The sequence below is a fragment of the Emiliania huxleyi genome, assembly GCF_000372725.1.
Source record: "Emiliania huxleyi CCMP1516 unplaced genomic scaffold EMIHUscaffold_290, whole genome shotgun sequence".
Taxonomy (NCBI): Eukaryota; Haptophyta; order Isochrysidales; family Noelaerhabdaceae; genus Emiliania; species Emiliania huxleyi.
The window spans coordinates 108,106-125,117 of record NW_005199853.1 but is presented as its reverse complement, the minus strand read 5'-3'; the positions used below and the strand labels follow the sequence as shown (position 1 = coordinate 125,117).

At 66.8% G+C, this 17,012-nt stretch overlaps 8 protein-coding genes across 8 annotated transcripts; 4 read left to right on the top strand and 4 right to left on the bottom strand.

The window, feature by feature from the left end:
• Positions 1-256: 256 nt before the first annotated feature.
• Positions 257-847, top strand: EMIHUDRAFT_56404 (peroxisomal membrane protein MPV17; the record flags this gene model as incomplete). Its single annotated transcript, XM_005775922.1, has 2 exons — positions 257-601; positions 680-847. Coding segments are annotated over 2 exons (513 nt in total), but the record flags the coding sequence as incomplete, so codon positions are not given.
• A 581-nt stretch (positions 848-1,428) lies between these two features.
• On the bottom strand, positions 1,429-3,302 carry EMIHUDRAFT_444084 (hypothetical protein). Its single transcript, XM_005775921.1, has 4 exons — positions 3,200-3,302; positions 2,892-3,041; positions 2,125-2,732; positions 1,429-1,929 (listed from the first exon to the last, which is right to left on the bottom strand). The coding sequence occupies exons 1-4, from the start codon at positions 3,266-3,268 to the stop codon at positions 1,740-1,742; spliced, it is 1,017 nt and encodes a 338-aa protein (XP_005775978.1). The 5' UTR covers positions 3,269-3,302; the 3' UTR covers positions 1,429-1,739.
• Positions 3,303-3,846: 544 nt separating this feature from the next.
• On the top strand, positions 3,847-4,674 carry EMIHUDRAFT_239543 (hypothetical protein; the record flags this gene model as incomplete). Its single annotated transcript, XM_005775920.1, has 5 exons — positions 3,847-3,912; positions 3,980-4,072; positions 4,213-4,320; positions 4,404-4,509; positions 4,601-4,674. 5 exons carry the CDS (start codon positions 3,847-3,849, stop codon positions 4,672-4,674), a joined length of 447 nt encoding a protein of 148 aa, XP_005775977.1.
• A 4,306-nt stretch (positions 4,675-8,980) lies between these two features.
• Positions 8,981-9,932, bottom strand: EMIHUDRAFT_444082 (hypothetical protein). Its single transcript, XM_005775919.1, has 3 exons — positions 9,633-9,932; positions 9,495-9,545; positions 8,981-9,178 (listed from the first exon to the last, which is right to left on the bottom strand). The coding sequence occupies exons 1-3, from the start codon at positions 9,750-9,752 to the stop codon at positions 9,170-9,172; spliced, it is 180 nt and encodes a 59-aa protein (XP_005775976.1). The 5' UTR covers positions 9,753-9,932; the 3' UTR covers positions 8,981-9,169.
• A 1,820-nt stretch (positions 9,933-11,752) lies between these two features.
• EMIHUDRAFT_368053 (hypothetical protein) lies at positions 11,753-12,327 on the top strand. Its single transcript, XM_005775918.1, has one exon. It carries the CDS (start codon positions 11,758-11,760, stop codon positions 12,154-12,156), a length of 399 nt encoding a protein of 132 aa, XP_005775975.1. The 5' UTR covers positions 11,753-11,757; the 3' UTR covers positions 12,157-12,327.
• A 484-nt stretch (positions 12,328-12,811) lies between these two features.
• EMIHUDRAFT_74383 (hypothetical protein) lies at positions 12,812-13,559 on the top strand (the record flags this gene model as incomplete). Its single annotated transcript, XM_005775917.1, has 4 exons — positions 12,812-12,940; positions 13,057-13,202; positions 13,255-13,420; positions 13,521-13,559. The coding sequence occupies 4 exons, from the start codon at positions 12,812-12,814 to the stop codon at positions 13,557-13,559; spliced, it is 480 nt and encodes a 159-aa protein (XP_005775974.1).
• Positions 13,560-14,031: 472 nt separating this feature from the next.
• EMIHUDRAFT_239539 (hypothetical protein) lies at positions 14,032-15,333 on the bottom strand (the record flags this gene model as incomplete). Its single annotated transcript, XM_005775916.1, has 4 exons — positions 14,032-14,157; positions 14,340-14,399; positions 14,467-14,509; positions 14,624-15,333. 4 exons carry the CDS (start codon positions 15,331-15,333, stop codon positions 14,032-14,034), a joined length of 939 nt encoding a protein of 312 aa, XP_005775973.1.
• Positions 15,334-15,779: 446 nt separating this feature from the next.
• Positions 15,780-16,982, bottom strand: EMIHUDRAFT_239538 (hypothetical protein; the record flags this gene model as incomplete). Its single annotated transcript, XM_005775915.1, has 2 exons — positions 15,780-15,884; positions 15,978-16,982. The coding sequence occupies 2 exons, from the start codon at positions 16,980-16,982 to the stop codon at positions 15,780-15,782; spliced, it is 1,110 nt and encodes a 369-aa protein (XP_005775972.1).
• Between the last annotated feature and the right edge of the window lie 30 nt (positions 16,983-17,012).

Sequence of the window (17,012 nt, the reverse complement as noted above, 5' to 3'; positions counted from 1 at the left end):
GCGTGCGTGTGCCTCTAATCAAAACAAAAAACCGACTAAAAACAAAAAGAAAAACGCGTGGCGCCGCGCGAGAGACTCCTCTGCGCGGACTGGACACATCGGGCCGACAAAGGAGCGTCAAATGCTCGGCCCGCCGCTCGTGCTCGCTCTGTCCCTGCCACCTCGCCCGTCCCTCGCGCCGCCGACGCTGCGCTCGCCTCTCGCGCTGCGCGGCGGCGCCGCCGCCGCCAGCAGCCTCGCCTCGCTCGGCGCCGCCTACGCGACGGCGCTCGCCTCGGCGCCCGTGCTCACCAAGAGCGCCACGGCGTCCGCCGTCTTTGCGCTCAGCGACCGGGCGGCGCAGCGCATCGAGGGCGGCGCCCGCGACGCCAAGCGCACGCTCACCAGCGCGCTGGTCGGCCTCCTCTACTTTGGCCCGGCGCTGCACTGGTGGCTCGCGATGCTCACGCACTACGTGCCCGGCCGCAGCATCGCAGACACGCTGGTCAAGACGCTCCTCGGGCAGTGCCTCTTCGGCCCGACCATCACCTGCGTCTTCTTTGCCGCCTCGCTCGTCTCGGTGCAGGGCCTCGCCGCCGGCCTCGCCAGGCTGCCGGGCAAGGTGCTCTCCTCGCCCGCTCCCCGCCTCGCCCGCTCCTCTCCCCGGCTGCCACCTCCCTCGCCTCGCCCTCCTCCCCAGGTGCGGCAAGACCTGCTCGTCACATGGGCGAGCGGGCTCTGCTTTTGGCCCTTTGTCGACCTGTTGCTGTACCGCCTCGCGCCCGTCGCGTGGATCCCGCTCGGCTACAACGTCGCCTCCTTCCTCTGGACCATCTACCTCTCGCTGCAAGCGTCGCGGTCCGTGCCGAAGCGGGAAGACTGACTCGCGGCGGCTGCGGCGCGCGAGGCGCGCTCGCCGACTGCGGCGCGTCCGGGCGGCAAGCGGCACTCGCCGCGTGGCCAGGCGACAGATGCACGGCTCCGCCTGTTACGCGTGCGCGGCTGCAAGGCGAGCTCGCGTGGTGCGTGCAGCGCCCGGCGAGCGCCCGCCGCGCCACAGAGCCTCCTCGCCTCCTCGCCTCCCCCCCCCCCCCCCGCTTCGGCGGCTCGGGGCTCGTCTGCCGTCTGCGATCGCCAGGGCCAGGCGAGCAGGCGCCCAGCCCGGAACGTGATTCGCGGATGGCGGCCGGCCGAGGTCGGGGTTCTCCAGCCGCTCGAAGGTCCTGTGTACGACGCATGGCCGCGGCGTCAGCTTCTTCTCACGCCCCTTGTCGGATCGCCGCGGGAAACGCGATGCGCGACACAAGGGAAGGGAGGGCGCCCCGGCGGCGCCCCCGGGCCCGCCCCGCCGCCCGGCGGCGAAGCCGCCCCACCGGACCCGGGGCAAACCGGCAAGCCGGGGGAGGCGGGTGGCCGGAGCATAGATTTCTGTCGCTGCGCGCGCGCGGCGTCCGATCTCTTCTCGTCTTTCTACGATAATCTAACAAAACTCGACCCCCGGCGCGCGACCGCGCGACGAGCGCCCCGCCCCGCCCGTACAAGAACACCTCTCTCTCTCTCTCTCGAGCGTCTCGACAACAGTGCGTCCGCGCCTCTCGTCTGCGGTCGCCGGGGCGGCGGGCGCGTTCCCAACGCGCGCCGCCCTCCCCCTCCGGGCGCCACGCCCCGCAACCCGCGACGCGCGCTGCGCTGCATGCAGAGGCCGGGCGGTTGTCGCGCCCTCGGAGGCGGCGGGCACGCGGGGCCCGCGCGATATCAACTCACTCGGACTTGCGCCCGCTCGCCTGCTGCTGCATCTTTGAGCGCTCGCGCTTCCACATGGCGGTGGCGCGCTTGCGGTCGGAGACGAGTCCGACCGCGGCGCACACGTCGATGACCAGCTTGGTCGGGTTGAACTGCGTCAGGATGCCGTACTCCGAGGCGGCGTAGTCAAAGGGGTACTTGTGATGCCTGCAGAGCGCGGGGCGGTGTCAACCGAGCGGCGGCGGCGGAGGGCGCGGCGGCGGTCGCCAGGCGGCGGTCGCCAGGCGGCGGTCGCCAGGCGGCGGTCGCCAGGAGGCGCGCGGTCAGAGGCGAGGGGAGCGCGCGGGGGCGAGGAGGAGCGCGGGCGCGGGGCTCGCTCGCGCGCGCGGGCCCGCCGCTCACCAGTTGTGCCAGCCCTCGCCAATCGAGAGGATGGCGACGAGCTTGTTCTCCGCGGGGTTGCTCTGCGGGTCGTACGGCCGCCCGCCCCACAGGTGCGCGCCCGAGTTGACCATCCACGTGCAGTGCAGCACCCACACGTACCGCAGGCAGCCCGGCACGAAGAAGCCGTTCCAGAAGGTCTCGCCCCACGCGAGCTGCGCCACAAACCCCGGGATGAAGAAGCACCACACAAAGTTCCACCACGGGTCGTTGCGGTGCTGGAACATGACGGGCCAGTCCGCCTTCAGGTCGTCCACATTGACCTTGCGCCCCGCCTCCGCCACGCGCGGGTCCTTTTTGAGGTACAGCCACCCCATGTGCGCAAACCAAAACCCGCGGATCGCGTCGTGCGGGTCGGCCACCGTCTCCGAGTGGAAGTGGTGCGTGCGGTGGTCGCGCGCCCAGTGGAAAATGGTGCCCTGGTTGGCGCACGAGTTGACCAGCATCACGACGAAGCGGTAGGCGAAGGACGCCTTGTAGCTGCGGTGCGCCCACAGCCGGTGCGCGCCGCCGGTGATGCCAAAGCCGGTGATTGGCCAGAGGATGAAGGCCCACCAGATGGTGGCGACCTGCGCGGGCGCGGCGGCGGCGGCGGCGGCGTGGGACGCGGTGCGCTCCGCCCGCGCCGCTCTCGCCGCAAGGGCGACGCATCTCTGTGCGCAGCTTGTCTGTGCGCAGCTTGTCTGTGCGCAGCAGCCGCGCGCTCATCTCGAGCGGGCGGCGCGCGCCTTGCAGTAGGGCACGAAGAAGATGCCCGCAAAGCCAAGCAGCTGCGTCAGTGTGATGTACGTGGCCATCGTGAAGCGGATGTCCTTCAGCGGCGGAGGGAACGAGGAGCATTTGCGCTCCTGGTCCTTGTACGGGATGGTGGTCTTTGTCTGCGCCGGCAGGTGCGCGGGCTTGGGAGGGGCAGAGAGCGGGAGAGCAGGGTGGCGGCGCGTGCGGATGGCGCGCGCGCGCGTGGCGGCGCGGCGCCAGACTGCGAGCTGTGATGCGGAAGCGGAGACGCGGAAGGGAAAAGGGGCTGCCGACGCACCAGGGTGTCGAGCGAGCTCTCCTCGGTGTTGGCGCGCGAGAGCGAGCTGCCGTAGGCGGCGAGGACCATCTCGCCGCGGGTGTCGTTTGGGGGATTGTCGCCTGCGGGGGTCGGACCGGCGGGGGCTCGCCTCCCGAGGGTCGGGCGCGGCGAGGACAGGGCTGCGCCGCCTCTGATGCAGGGTCGCCTTTGGCGAACCTTCGTCGGAACAAAAAGAATTTCCTGCGGCAACAATCTACTCCGCCATCTGTAGGAGTACTCACGAAGGTGACAGCATTACCGTTGGGTCCGAGAAAGACTCTATGTCGCCGCCCCTGCGTGTGCCTCCACACAGTGTGTGTGCTGCGGACGGCTGGCTGCCAAGCTAGACCTAGAGGAAGGTCGCTCTAAGTGGAGAGAGAGCGATCGCCAGTCGAGCACTGCTGCGAGCCTGCCGCTGTCCCTAAGGGAGAGAGAGGCAGAGGGGGAGAGAGAGGAGCATAAGAACTTACTTAGGAGAGCGCAATCGGAGGAGGGGGGGCGCGCCTTCTGCCCCCGTGCCGCCGGGTGCAATCTGTCCTATACGAGAGAGGTGGTGTGGACTCCCTTGGACCTGTCGTGTGGGTGTGAACCCTGCCAAGCCCCGCAGCCCGCTCCCGTGTCTCGCGATGGCCGATGCGCGCGTTCCGTTCGCTTGCTCTGGCTCAAGTCTGGGCTCTGTATTCGGAGGGAGGGTGTAGTATCAGTGTAGAGGATGTAGAGTGAAGAGCGCTGTACGCCGACGGCGACGACCTTGGCTAGTTGGCTTCCTACTCCGCCGCCGATTGGGACCGTCCCGCTCTCCATCGAGAGGAGTGCCCCGACTACGACGACCCCGGCTACGCCATTCGCCAAGTCCGCCCGCGGGGTCATCAAAGGACGCGCGCTTTCCACCATCCTCAGCGTCTGCTTCCTCAACGAGCTGCCACGCTGTCTCCAGCACGACAACCCGACCACACGCCTCATCGGACGGTTTTGCGGATGACATCTGCCAGAACGACGACTTTGCGAGAGTCATCGACGCCTACTCCGCACCAAAGGGCCTCCTCGAGGCGCAGGAGAAGGGGGACGAGCGTCTTCGACAGCGTCTCAGCAAGTCGCTCGTCTACTCGCCCACGCGCCACGGGCGACCTCGGTCGCGCGCGCTGGGCTGGCTCTGGGGCTCGCCCCCGTGCACCACAACAAGGAGGGCAACGACACCATCGTCGACACTGACTGCGTCACGAACACCACACATCTCCGCCTCAACCTCATCCAACGGATTGCCTGCACAAAGACCAAGTACATCGCCGGTATCAGCGCATCACACGCCGTCCGCAATGCTTTGCGCGATGGGCATGCTCTCGAGTTTGGGCACAACCGCATCCTCATGTCCTTTTTGAGAGCATCGCTCGCGCCAACGCCTCGCCCCGGAGGCGCTCTGCGATCTCGCGTGGATCCAGGCGCAGCTGCCGTAGCAGGCGGCGAGGACCATCTCGCCGCGGGTGTCGTTTGGGGGATTGTCGCCTGCGGGGGTCGGACCGGCGGGGGCTCGCCTCCCGAGGGTCGGGCGCGGCGAGGACAGGGCTGCGCCGCCTCTGATGCAGGGTCGCCTTTGGCGAACCTTCGTCGGAACAAAAAGAATTTCATGCCCCAACAATCTACTCCGCCATCTGTAGGAGTACTCACGAAGGTGACAGCATTACCGTTGGGTCCGAGAAAGACTCTATGTCGCCGACCCTGCGTGTGCCTCCACACAGTGTGTGTGCTGCGGACGGCTGGCTGCCAAGCTAGACCTAGAGGAAGGTCGCTCTAAGTGGAGAGAGAGCGATCGCCAGTCGAGCACTGAGCTGCGAGCCTGCCGCTGTCCCTAAGGGAGAGAGAGGCAGAGGGGGAGAGAGAGGAGCATAAGAACTTACTTAGGAGAGCGCAATCGGAGGAGGGGGGGCGCGCCTTCTGCCCCCGTGCCGCCGGGTGCAATCTGTCCTATACGAGAGAGGTGGTGTGGACTCCCTTGGACCTGTCGTGTGGGTGTGAACCCTGCCAAGCCCCGCAGCCCGCTCTCCGTGTCTCGCGATGGCCGATGCGCGCTTCCCCACTTCCGTTCCCTTTGAGAGAGATTTTTAGCAATGTTGTTCCCTTTGTGCCCCTGATCGTCCTTCCTAGATGACAAAAGATCGTTGCTCTGCAAGGTGGGGACTCTGTCCTTCTCTCCCATCCATCCCTAGTTTGGCGTTGTGGCACTTGTGCTGTCTGTTTTCTTTCCGTTTGGGGGGATGTCAGTGTCTCACCGGGCTCCGCCTCCGGGCGGCGGGCGCCACCCAGCGTCAGGGGCGGGGAACCCGCAATTTGAAATGCTCCGGCATCTCAAATTGCCCGATACGATCTCCATTTTAATTGAGATTGCCTCGAGCATCCCAAGATGCATGAAGCAATTCAGGATGCGCGCGCATCCTGAATTGCTTCGCGCATCCTGAATTGCTTCATGCATCTTGGGATGCCTGAGGCAACCAAAGATGTCCACGACATCCCTGATTGAGCCATTACATCCTGAGATGCTGGCCGGAGGGCGCTGCATCTCAGGATGGCTGAATTGGCGTCGCCATCCCCGAGATGTGGCAAGCATTTTCAAATGGATATTTTAATCTCAGATAAATAAGACAATCCAGAATGCGCGCGATGTGCGACGAGGCCTAATAGTCCGCAGCGCCCCCAATGGTGCGCCGCGTGGAGGGCGAGCTCTCCCTCTCCCTCTCCCTCTCCCTCTCCCTCTCCCTCTTACTCTCCCACTCACTCTCTCTATTCTCACTCTCCCTCTTTCTCTCCCTCTTTCTCTCCCTCTCCCTCTCTCTCTTACTCTCCCTCTCCCTCTCCCTCTTCTCCCTCTCCCTCTTCCTCTCCTCTCCCTCTCCCTCTGCTCTCTCTCTCCTCTCCCTCTCCCTCTCCCTCTCCCTCTCACTATAACTCTCCCTCTCCCTCTCTCCTCTCCCTCTCTCCTCTCCCTCTCTCCTCTCCCTCTACTAGTAACTCTCTCCTCTCCCTCTTACTCCCTCTCCCTCTCCCTCTCCCTCTCCTCTCTCCCTCTACCTCTTACCCTCTCTCCTCTCACTCTCCCTCTCCTCTCTCCCTCTTACTCTCCCTCTCCCTCTTACTCTCCCTATCACTCTCCCTCTCCTCTCCCTCTCTCCTCTCCCTCTTACTCTCCCTATCACTCTCCCTCTCCTCTCCCTCTCTCCTCTCCCTCTTACTCTCTCTACTCTCCCTCTCCCTCTCCCTCTCCCTCCCTCTCCCTCTGCTATCCCTCTCTCCTCTCCCTCTGACTATCTCTCCTCTCACTCTCACTCTTACTCTCTCTACTCTCCCTCCCTCCCTCTCCCTCTTACTCTACTCTCCGTATCACTCTCTCCTTTCCCTCTTACTCTTTCTCCTCCCACTCTCTCCTCTCCCTCTCCCTCTCCCTCTCCCTCTCCCTCTCCGCTACTCCCTCTCCTCTCACTCTAACTCTCCCTCTCCCTCTCCCTCTCCCTCTCCCTCTTCCTCTTCCTCTCTCTCCTCTCACCCTCTCTCTCCCTCTCCCTCTTACTCTCCCTCTCACTCTAACTCTCCCTCTCCCTCTCTCTCTAAGTCTCCCTCTGACTCTCCCTCTCACTCTCCTCTCCATCTCTCCGCTCACTCTCTCCTCTCCCTCTCCCTCTCCCTCTCCCTCTCCCTCTTCCTCTTACTCTCTCTACTCTCACTCTTACTCTCTCTCACTCTCTCTCTCCTCTCCCTCTCCCTCTCCCTCTCCCTCTCCCTCTCCCTCTCCCTCTCCCTCTCCCTCTCCCTCTCCCTCTCCCTCTCCCTCTCTCCCTCTCTCTCTCTCTCTCTCTCTCCCTCTCCCTCTCCCTCTCCCTCTTACTTCCAACCGCCAGCACACCGCCAGACGGGCCAGCCTCCTCCTCCGCGGCCAGGGGCCTGCGCAGCCGCCCACGCCGTCTGCTGCGCAAGCACAGCCGAGTGGCGTGCGGGGTGTGCACGTCTAGATCTCGCACAGCCACGCGGCGGTAGACAATCAGCACGGCCACGTTCGCCAGGGCAAACGGCGAGAGGCAGGGTGTACTCGCTGATGATGCTAGCGACGAGGAGCCGAAGGTACCACGTTGTGAAAAGCTGCGGCCGAGAAGTGGGAGGCCGTCAGTGGTGGTGTGAGTGAGACGTGCTCCTTGCGCCGGCTCAACGCGCCTCTCTTCGTTAGCGTCAACGTCGACGCGGGAGCCTGGCTGGATGTCGGTGCAGTGCGCATGTCAGGTATGTGTTGTCAGCGCGCGGGTATGGCGTGGGTGCCGTGAGGGTGGGCATGCGCGTGCGACATCAATCACCAGCAGCGTAGCTGCGGGGGAGCGGGCAGGATGCACCATGCGCCACGAGCCAGAGGCAGCTGCGCTTTGACGCTACAGAATGGGAGACTCCGACAATTGCCCAAATTGCCGTTTACATTCCGTTGCGGAATATGCGGAAAGTGCGGAAAACAATGTGCGTGGGGAGGGCGTTACAATCCTGCTTCTTTCTATCTTGGGCTTTAAAATACCCCGTCAGCAGAGTCCTCCTACGTATCTGAAAGTAGCACATAACACTGAATGAAAATGTCCATCTGTGGCGAGGGTATCGACTACCTTCCTTGCCCTCTACCTCTGGGATGGGAAGGAGTGAGCCTACCAGGTGGCCTTGAAACAACGGTTTCCGCACCGCCTCACGCATCTGCTGATGCGGCCCAAGCTTGCCGCGTTAGCACTGCATCCGGCGCGGGCACCCAACGCGCTTCATTGCTGCCCGGTACGACTGTACTGATCTGGCTTGCGCACCAGTGCTGGCAGGCTCACACCATAGTGCTCCCTTGCCTGCTGGTGTAGGCAACAATACCCTTGCTGGCAAGCTTCACCTCGCGAGCTGCCTCGATGGGGTGCCGAGGCATAGAGATTAGAGTCTCGCCTACGCTGCGGCACAGACACCTGATGAGGACAGCATGATACCACATGAATCTGCCCAGTTGCAGCAAATTCTACTGAACAGTTGAGGGCTGGCGAGAGAGAGACCGTTAAGGAGCGCGAAACGCGCGAGGAAGCCGCGGGCTGCGGGCTCATATACAAGAAGAAAAAGTTGAAAACGAGACTCCTTGTTATCCATAAAAGAGCCACATACATGATATGTCAACCGGCGCACATGCGACGAGAGCGGGCGCCGTTTTTCATTGCCTATTCTAACGAGACACAGAGCAGCGGCACGGGCGTTGCCGATCGAACACGGATTGCTGAGGGCCATGCACAATTCGTGCGGTTATGGGCTGCCACCGCAAAACATGCAAACGACAGGCCACGCCACGTGCGCCACCATATCCAGCTGCGCAGCGGCAACGACTGCCGAGGCGCAGGCCGAGCCGCAGCCTACCCGATGCCCCGCCGACATGCGGCATTGGCCAAAATGCTGGGCATCTCAGGTGAAGGAAGGCAACTTGAAATAGCAAGGAGCATCCTAGAATGCAAAGGGGTAACTCCAGATGCTAGCGCATTCACGAATGCAGTTCGCATTCCAGGATGGTCGACGCATCCTGGAATGCGTGGACCATCTTTGGAATGCGGTGTGCATCTTGAAATGCGAAAAGTCAACTCGGCATTCTGAATTGAAAAATGCAATCTAAATTGATTTTTTGCAACTCAAAATGCCCTCAGCATCTCAAATTGCGGGTTCCCCGCCCCTGACGATTGTCGGGGGCGCCACACTTCATTCAGATTTCAGCGTGCTCAGTCGTTTTTTACGGCGCTTTTTGTCTTCGAGCCGGGGGAACTCACCCTCTCCTGAAGCAACTGATAAAGAATACAACAACCGCTGGACCGTATGCGCCGCCGCCGCCGCCCGCGCCGCCTGTTAACCGCCCGTGCGCCTCGCCGCCGCCAACGAGGTGACCAAATGTCTCCGCGGCGCGGTCCTCACGCGACATCAGGTCTCCTGTACATGCGACACCACATAACCATCCTGAAGGTCTGGGCAGAGTGGCCGAGGGCTGCCTTCCACAGAGAAGGGAGACGCCACGAGGGGCGGGGGGTTCACGCGGTCGTCTGGGAGGAGGGGCTAAGCCTTGGGCGCGCTCGAGTCTCGGCGTGGGCATGCAGAGCCTAGGACGGGCGTGTCTAGGAGCGGCTAGGCGAAGACGGGCGGTGCGCCGCGGGCCGCGCACTCTCTGCGCGCGCGCAACTCTCTCGCGCGTCTCTCGCGCGCAAGGGGGAGCGTCTCTCGAGCGGTGTGCCGCAGAGCAAGCACGCACCTTCGTCCCCGCAGCAGCCCCACCACCCTCGCACGTCCGCTTCGTCGCCGCCTGCACGCCGCAACGACAGCCGCGTAAGAGCGCGGCCTCGCAGTCCCCCGCACGAGGGCGGGAGGAGGGGGGGGGGGGAGGCTGCGCCTCGAGCAGCAGCGGGTGCCCCGCCGCCACGGGAGGCAGGTCGCCGCGTCCGAGCAGAGACGCCGCCGCCTCGCCACCCTCTGCAGCCTCGCCCGCCGCCGCGCCCGCCGCCGCGCCCATCGCCGCTGGCAGAGCCGCCTGGCCCGGGCTCGGAGCCGTCGCGCGCAGAGCGGGGCACGAAGCGAAGAGGGCGGGGCTCCTCGCCGCCGGGCTTCTCTTCTCGGCGTCGGCCGCCGGCTTTGGCCTCGTCGCGGCGGCGGCAGCCTTGGTGGTCACTGCGTTGTTCCCTTGCTGGAGGGAGGCCTGTGCGGGGGTGGCGGGTGGGTGGCGGGGTGGTTAGGAGGCGTTCCCTTGCTGGAGGGACGCGTGCGGGGGGGGGGGGGGGGGTAGCGGAGTGGCGGGGGGCTAAAGGCGGCGGCAACGGGAGTGCGGCCGAGGCGGCGCGCCTCGAGGCTGGTGGAGAGGGTTAGGGTTCGGGTTTGGGTTCGGGTTCGGGTGAGGCGGCGCGCCTCGAGGCTGGTGGAGAGCGCCTTGAGGCGCGCCATGATCTCCGCGCGCGCCTCCTTGGAGAGGTCCTTGCCGCCCTCGATCTTTGCGATCAGCGCCTGCGGGGCGGGGCGTGGACGTCTCGTGGACATGTCCTGGACATGTCCCGCGGGAGGCGCCTCTCGCGCAGCTCTCTGCGAGGCCTTTTGCTCCGCGAGCGACTCTTGCCGCGCCTGAGGAGGGAGGGGGGGGGGGGGGTGCAGCACGGTGGTGGGAGGGCCGCGCAAGCTGCCTCGCAGGACCGGCAGGACCGGGAGCGGCGGCGAGTGCGGGGAGGGAGAGGCGGGTAGCGCGCGGGTCGGCGCCGCTTGTCAATCGAGCGTCTGGCGCTACGCCTCTGGCTAAGCACGCTACGTCGCGCGAGCCTTCTTCTTGGCTTGCGCCTGCCGCTGCTGCGCCACCTTTGCCCCCGGCGGCGGCGCGCGCGCGTGCGGCCCCTTGGGCGGCGGCGCCGCCCCCTCCTCCTCCGCCGCCTCGCCGCCGCCTCGAGCCCCCGCGCCGCCGCCTTTGCCACATGAGGCGTGGCCCCCGCGGCCGGCGGCCGGCTGGCGCGTCGCCCAGCCGAGCCGGATCTCGGGGCGGCCCATCACGGGCTCGGGCGCGTCGAGCGCCGCGACCGCCTCGAGGCGCGACGAAAAGTCGACAAAGGCGTACCGCGCCTCGGGGTAGAGCTTCACCTGCGGCACGGCTCCGAGGGTCGGGGGAGGGGCGCAAGGGGGGGCGGCCGAACGGTCTGCCGGAGGAGGGTCACGTTGAGGACGCGGCCGAACTTGCCGAAGTGGCCCATCAAGTTGCCGACGTCGCACAGCTCACGCGGCACGTTGCCGACGTGAAGCGACGACCCCTCGAAGCCTACTGCAAGACGACAGGCTGCAACACGAGACCATCCACATAGAGCAGCGGCGAGCCCTCGAGCCCTCCTGCTGCGCCGCGGCCTCGTCCCCCCGCGTGCCGCGACGGGGCGGCGGCGGTCGCCTCACCGTCTGCTCCGCCCTGCGCGGCGGCGCCCTCCGCAGCTGGCGACGCCGGCGTCGGCGGCGCCGCGAGACCTGCTGCCGGCGCCGCGAGACCTGCTGCCGGCGCCGCGAGACCTGCTGCCGGCGCCGCGAGGCTCTTTTGCAGCGCCGCGATGCGCGAGTGCAGCTCCGAGTTGACGTCGGCGCCGCCGGCGGAGGGGTGCCCGCCGGCGGGAGGGGCAGGCCGCGCCGCCGACACGGCCGCCCCCTGCCCCTGCTGCCCCTGCTGCCCCTGCCGCCCCTGCTGGCGCAGCATCGCCTCCTGCGCCATCTGGGCCTGCGCGCGCATCTGCTGCTGCATCTGCTGCTGCATCTGCGCCTGTGCCATCATCTGCTGCATCATCTGCTGCGCCTGCGCCTGCGGCGCGATCTGCGGCGGCCCCATCCCGCCGGGAGGGCCCATCCGCTGCGCCATCATCCGCTGCTGCATCTGCAGCTGCAGCTGCTGCTGCAGCTGCAGCTGCTGCGCCATCTGAAACTGCTGCTGCTGCTGCATCGGGAAGCGCTGCGCCCCCAGCGGCGCGTGCAGCGGCGGCCCGCCCGCCCCCGCCATCCGCGGCGTCATGCCGCACCCCCCCATCCCGCCGCCCAGCCCCAACGGAGGGGCGACCCGCGCCCCGGAAGCGCCCGGCCCAAAGCAGCCGGGGCCGAGGCCGCCGCCGCACGCGGGCACTCCGCCGCCGCAAAAGCCAAAGGGCGGCGCCCCTCCCCGCGGAGGCATGTGCGGCTGCATCCCCGGCTGCCCCATCCCGGGCGGGATCATCCCTCCCGGGCCGCAGCCGCAGCGCGGCGCGCCCATGCCGCCCAAGCCCGGCACCGCCCCCGGCGGAAGCCTCCCGCCCTGCCGGTGCTGCGCCGCGGGAAGGCGGGAGGCGTGCGGCCCTCCGCGCTGCAGCGAGCCGTCGCCGGCGGAGGCCGGCGGCTCGGCCTCGTCCGCCGATGCCTTTCGCTGCCGCTTGTAGTCGCGCTCCTGCTCCTCCTCCTCCTCGTCACTCTCCGAGTCTTGCTTGCTCGCCGCTCGCGCACCCGCACCCGCCTCCTCCGCGTCGTGCTCGGCAGGCGGCTCCTCGCCCGCGTCGGGCTGGGACGCGTCACCCTCGCTCAGCCGCCAGCTCTCGCACGAGCTCCCCCGCCCGGCAGGGCGCTGCGTCGGCGTGCCCACCGCACGCTCGTACTCGCCGCTCGCGATTGCGTCAAAGAGGCTCTCGACAAACGCGTCCGTCTCGCCAGAGAGGAAGTCGGTGAGGCTGTCGCGGCAGTACTCGCGCAGCTCGGCGTCGCTCTTGTCCTCCTTGCGCAGCAGCTCCCGCACGTACTCGGCCAGCACCGCCGGATCGGCGTCGCCGCAACTGCCGCGAGCGCGCGGGGGGTGAGCTGTCGCGATGGGACGGGCGAGCGGTGGGCACCGCAATAGGGAGGAGGCGCGCGCATGGGATCGAGCGCGGCGGCGAGCCAGTCCAAGAGGGAGGCCTCGTTCGCGACGAGCATGCTCCAGTCGCCACCCTGAGCCAGCTCAACCAGGGAGAAAAGAAAACAACGCCGCGATTACCGAACTCGTTTTCTCCACAGGTCGCTCGCCGGCGCGGCTAGGCTCTCCCCTAGGCTCTCCCCACTTACATGTCCTACCTCCTCCCCCACCTGACGACGGGGTGGGCGGTCGACCAGGCCATTCTATCGGAGGAGGCGCGCGTCGTCTGCATCAGGTTCGGGCACGATTACGACCCCGTCTGCATGCAGATGGACGAGGTCCGCCGTCGATGATCGCGATCCGCCACGCCGCCGCTGCCGACCCAGCCGCCCGCGCCCGCGCTGCCACCGCTTCCACCGCTGCGCCGCCCACCCCGTACCGGCCGCACCCGCAGGTGCTGTACTCGATTGCGGAGCTCGTCAAGAACTACTGCGTCGTCTACCTCGTCGACACGACAGAGGTGCCCGACTTCAACACGATGTACGAGCTGTACGACCCGTGCACCGTCATGTTCTTCTACAGAAACAAGGCGCGCCCGGCGTCGCGCCGCCGCCCGCGACGGCGCCGCCCGCGACAACGCCGCCCGCGGGAGCCGCCCTCTCCTCACCGCCGCGCCGCCCGCCGCCGCGCAGCACATCATGATTGACTTGGGGACGGGCAACAACAACAAAATCAACTGGGCGATCCACGACAAGCAGGAGGTGATCGACATCATCGAGACGGTCTACCGCGGAGCGCGGAAGGGGCGCGGCCTCGTGGTGCGCCTCCCTCGAGCCTCCTCTTTCCTTCCCCGCCCCTCCCTCCCCCGCCTCTCCGAACCCTCCACGGCCCGCCGACGCCGCCGCCACTGCGCCTCAGGTGTCGCCGAAAGACTACTCGACCAAGTACAGGTATTAGGCGGTTCGCGGTGGAGGCGGGGCACGTTTGTATGTATCGGGGTCCAAAATACAAAAAGACCCGTACCCGGGCTCAAAAAAACCCCGCGCTTTTCGGCGGTCCGGTCTGTGTCGTATTGTGCGATTGTGCCAGAGGTGCACAAGCTGGGCGGGGCGGCCTTTGTGTAATTTTAGATGCTAGCTGATGTAAAAGATGATACAAAGCTCAGAGATCGCGATACCGATAGAGTAGAGAGTCTAGAGAGAGTGTAGAGTCTAGAGGACGCCGCTCGGGCCTCGCCCCCTCGGCAATGGGCATCACGGCACCGACATGCCGCTCGGCTTGCGCGGCACACCTCGTCGCTCGCGCTGCCCACACAATCACACAGCGCCACACACCCGCCGCTCCGACACTGCGTGTTTTAGTCTATAGTCACCAGACAATCTGGGTGGCTCCATCCGGCCGCGCCGAAAGGCCCGGCTTTCGCCCGTCCTCAAGCCTGCATCGCCGTCGCCCACTGCTGGCGGCACATCGCGTACGAAGCTCTGGAGCGAGGCCGGACGCACGCCGCCGCGAACCCCGCACCCGGCTGCAGCGGCTCCACGCCCGGGTCCTGCGCCTACAGATGGCAAATATGCGGTCGTCGCTCGCGCGCTCTCCTCGCCGCTGAGTCGGCCGGCTCCCGCTCTCCATGAACATAGCGGTGAGGGCCCAGCGCCTGCCTCGCTCGAGCCTGCGGATGCCGTGCGTGTTCTCCCACCCGCTGCTGAAGAAGGCGGCGCGCCCGACGGCCGGCTCCACCTCGAGCCACGGGCGCGTCGAGTTGTGGAAGAAGGAGAGGGAGCCGCCGTCAAAGTCCGCCTACCGCGAGAGAGGCACCCGTCGTTTTCGCGCCCTACGAGGCGTGCCGCGGCGTGGGGGCCCTCACCCCCGCGCCGCTCAGCCAGAGCACCGAGGAGAAGTGGAAGCGCCTAGATCCAAGCTCGTGGCTCACCACCTCCCCCGCCCGAGGCGGCCGTCCGCGGTGCGCTGCCAGCGGCTCTTCTCGCCCTCGCCGTGCGGGAAGACCGCCTACACCCGCACACCCAGCCCATCCCCGGGGCCGAGCGGACGGGGTCTCCTGCTTAGCAAGTGTCGCCTCGTCGCAGTGCATCCTCGCCTCGAGGGAGGGGCCGGGCTGGCGCAGCGTCAGAAAGTGCTCGGCGAGGACGAGGTGCGAGCGAGGCAGCCCAAAGATGGCGGCGACGATGCGGCGGAGGCGCTCCGTGACGCGGAGCGTGAGGAGGTGGCCGGCCTGCGAGCCTCGCGTCGCCATCTCGAGAAAGTCGACTCGGCGCGAGCGCATGTAGAGCAGGTCGCCCTGCGGCCGGTGCGCCGAGGCGCCGTCCTCCGCTTCGATCACCTCCTGGCCGTGCGCGGTTAGCCGCCGCGCCTCCTCGGGCAGCACGACCGCGTCGCGTAGGTGGAGGCCGCAGTTGGACGGGTCGCACAGTGCGTGAGGGCAAGCGCGGCCGGAGATCAGCCGCTGAGCCAGCGGCTCGTGCCGGCCCACGAAGCTGCCACCCTCTGGTCGCAGGCACTCGAGGCGGCGAGCAAAGCTGCCCACGTCGGCGTGACCGGCACGAGTCTGCTCTCCCGTGACCGAGAGGCGCAGCGCTGGCTGCAGCGTGAGGCGGGCGTTGTAAGCTGCCTCGTCGGCCGCACACTGAGACCTAAACCAGGCGAGGTCCGCCTCGGCCGACGCCTCGGTGAAGCGGGTCGGCGCCTCTGCGGCCGGACTCAGGCATTCGGTCATTGATGTCAGTCACTGCAGCCGGCGAGGGTGGGTACGGCTGGCACTTCGTGCGCCGACCAGAGCGCCGACCAGGCCCACGTATTTTCGCGCGGCGCGTTGCTTGTAGAGGACGCCACTCTCGAGGTCTCTGGCAGCATCTGCTACGACTGTCCGAGCCTGGCTGTTCTTCACCTTTCTACCTACCTACCTACTACGACTCGTACGCCAGCCCTCCCTTCTTATATTTTTCTGTGTTTCTAGGTCAGAGATAGGACGCGCAGCGTGGGCAGCCGACTTTCGCAAGAGAGTCCCCCGGGGGCGCTTGGCGTCGCGAGGCCAGACGACCCCAGGCGCCGAGGCTTTCTTTCTTCAGGCTCGCTTGTCGGCACTATTTTTCTTTCTTCATTGGATAGACCCCGGGGGCCCTACGGCCCTTCACAGCTCACTCGCTCACACCTCGCACAGGCTCACAGCGCGACGCTGGAACCAGCGTACGGCAGGCAGGTGAACTCGAGTGGCGGAGGCGGCTCGACGAGGTCCGCGTCGTGCTCCGAGAGGGGCGGCGACGGCGCCTCGGGGAGCAGCAGCTCGGCTTTGGTGAAGGCAACAAGCTCTTCCTCCTCCTCCTCCTCCTCCTCCTCCTCCTCGTCCGGCGCATCCTCCACTTGCTGCGCGTCTGCCGCGCGCGGGACGTCGCAGCTCTGGCCGAGCTCGCGCACCAGCTTCTCCAGCGCCTCGGAGTCGTCGCCTTTGAGGCCGAGGCTCGCGCCGAGCGGCAGAACGTCCGCGAGCGAAAAGGTGAGAGCCGGGTCAACGGCGCGAGGCGGGGTCGGGAAGAGAAGCAGGCTGGCGACCCATGCCGCTTTGGGCTCAGGCGCCCACGGGGCAGCGTCGTCGCCGGCACTGCCACTGGCGAGCACCGCTTTGATCACGCGGAAAACGCCAATGTCGCTCACATCCCCGACAATGCCGGCGGCGCGCGAGAACCGGACAAACTCCTCAGCCAAGACCTCCGAGTCGAACTCCGTCCGTGGGTAGGGCGAGTCCGCGGGCCAGAACGCCAGGAAGAAGCGCGCGATCGCCTCAGCCCGCCACGGCGACGCGCCCTGAATCAGCGCTTGCGAGCTGTGCCAGGACACGTTTCGGCGGAGGATGTGTCCGAGAGAGGCCTCGATCGCAACGAGACTGGCGTCGCCAACAAGCCCGCGGTACCACTTCCGGCCTCGTGCGCCTTCGCGAAGCAGCATGTCTTCGAGGCCGGAGGCCGCCGTGGTGAGCACGTGCGGAGGCAGGCGCATGAAGGCGCTCGCGGCGAAGAAGGCCATCGGGCTCACTGGGCGAGAGCCCTCCTGCTCGCGTCCTTCCCAGAATTCGGGTTGCAGGCACAAGCTGCTCGCGGTTTTTCCGCACTCCATGGAAGCAACACAGAGCGCGCCAGCCGAGTACAGGTCGAGGTGCCGGAAGACGCAGCGAGCGACGACGATTTCCGCCATCACGCCATTGAGTCCAGCCTGCTTCACGGCACGCGGAGCCGAGAGATGCCGCATCGCTTCCGCCGCAGGCGCATCGCGTGCGAGGAAATCGTTCGGCGTCACAGTCGCGTCACACGTTGACAATGTGGCTTCCGCAGGCGAGGGGGGCTGCTTGTTGCCCGTTGCCGGTGTCAGCATTTGTGCTCTCTGATGAGGGTGTTCGGGTTT

Bases quoted from the DNA above. Each gene is read 5' to 3' on its own strand.
- EMIHUDRAFT_444084 (XM_005775921.1), bottom strand. From the start codon at position 3,268: ATGGTCCTCGCCGCCTACGGCAGCTCGCTCTCGCGCGCCAACACCGAG. The intron at 2,733-2,891 runs GCGCGCGCCGCC...GCGCCCGCGCAG, and splicing joins TCTTCGTGCCCTACTGCAAG to GTCGCCACCATCTGGTGGGC. The intron at 1,930-2,124 runs GTGAGCGGCGGG...CGCGCTCTGCAG, and splicing joins GGCGAGGGCTGGCACAACTG to GCATCACAAGTACCCCTTTG.
- EMIHUDRAFT_444082 (XM_005775919.1), bottom strand. From the start codon at position 9,752: ATGGGCGCGGCGGCGGGCGCGGCGGCGGGCGAGGCTGCAGAGGGTGGC. The intron at 9,546-9,632 runs GCGCAGCCTCCC...TGCGGCGTGCAG, and splicing joins GGCACCCGCTGCTGCTCGAG to GCGGCGACGAAGCGGACGTG.
- EMIHUDRAFT_368053 (XM_005775918.1), top strand. From the start codon at position 11,758: ATGCCGCACCCCCCCATCCCGCCGCCCAGCCCCAACGGAGGGGCGACC.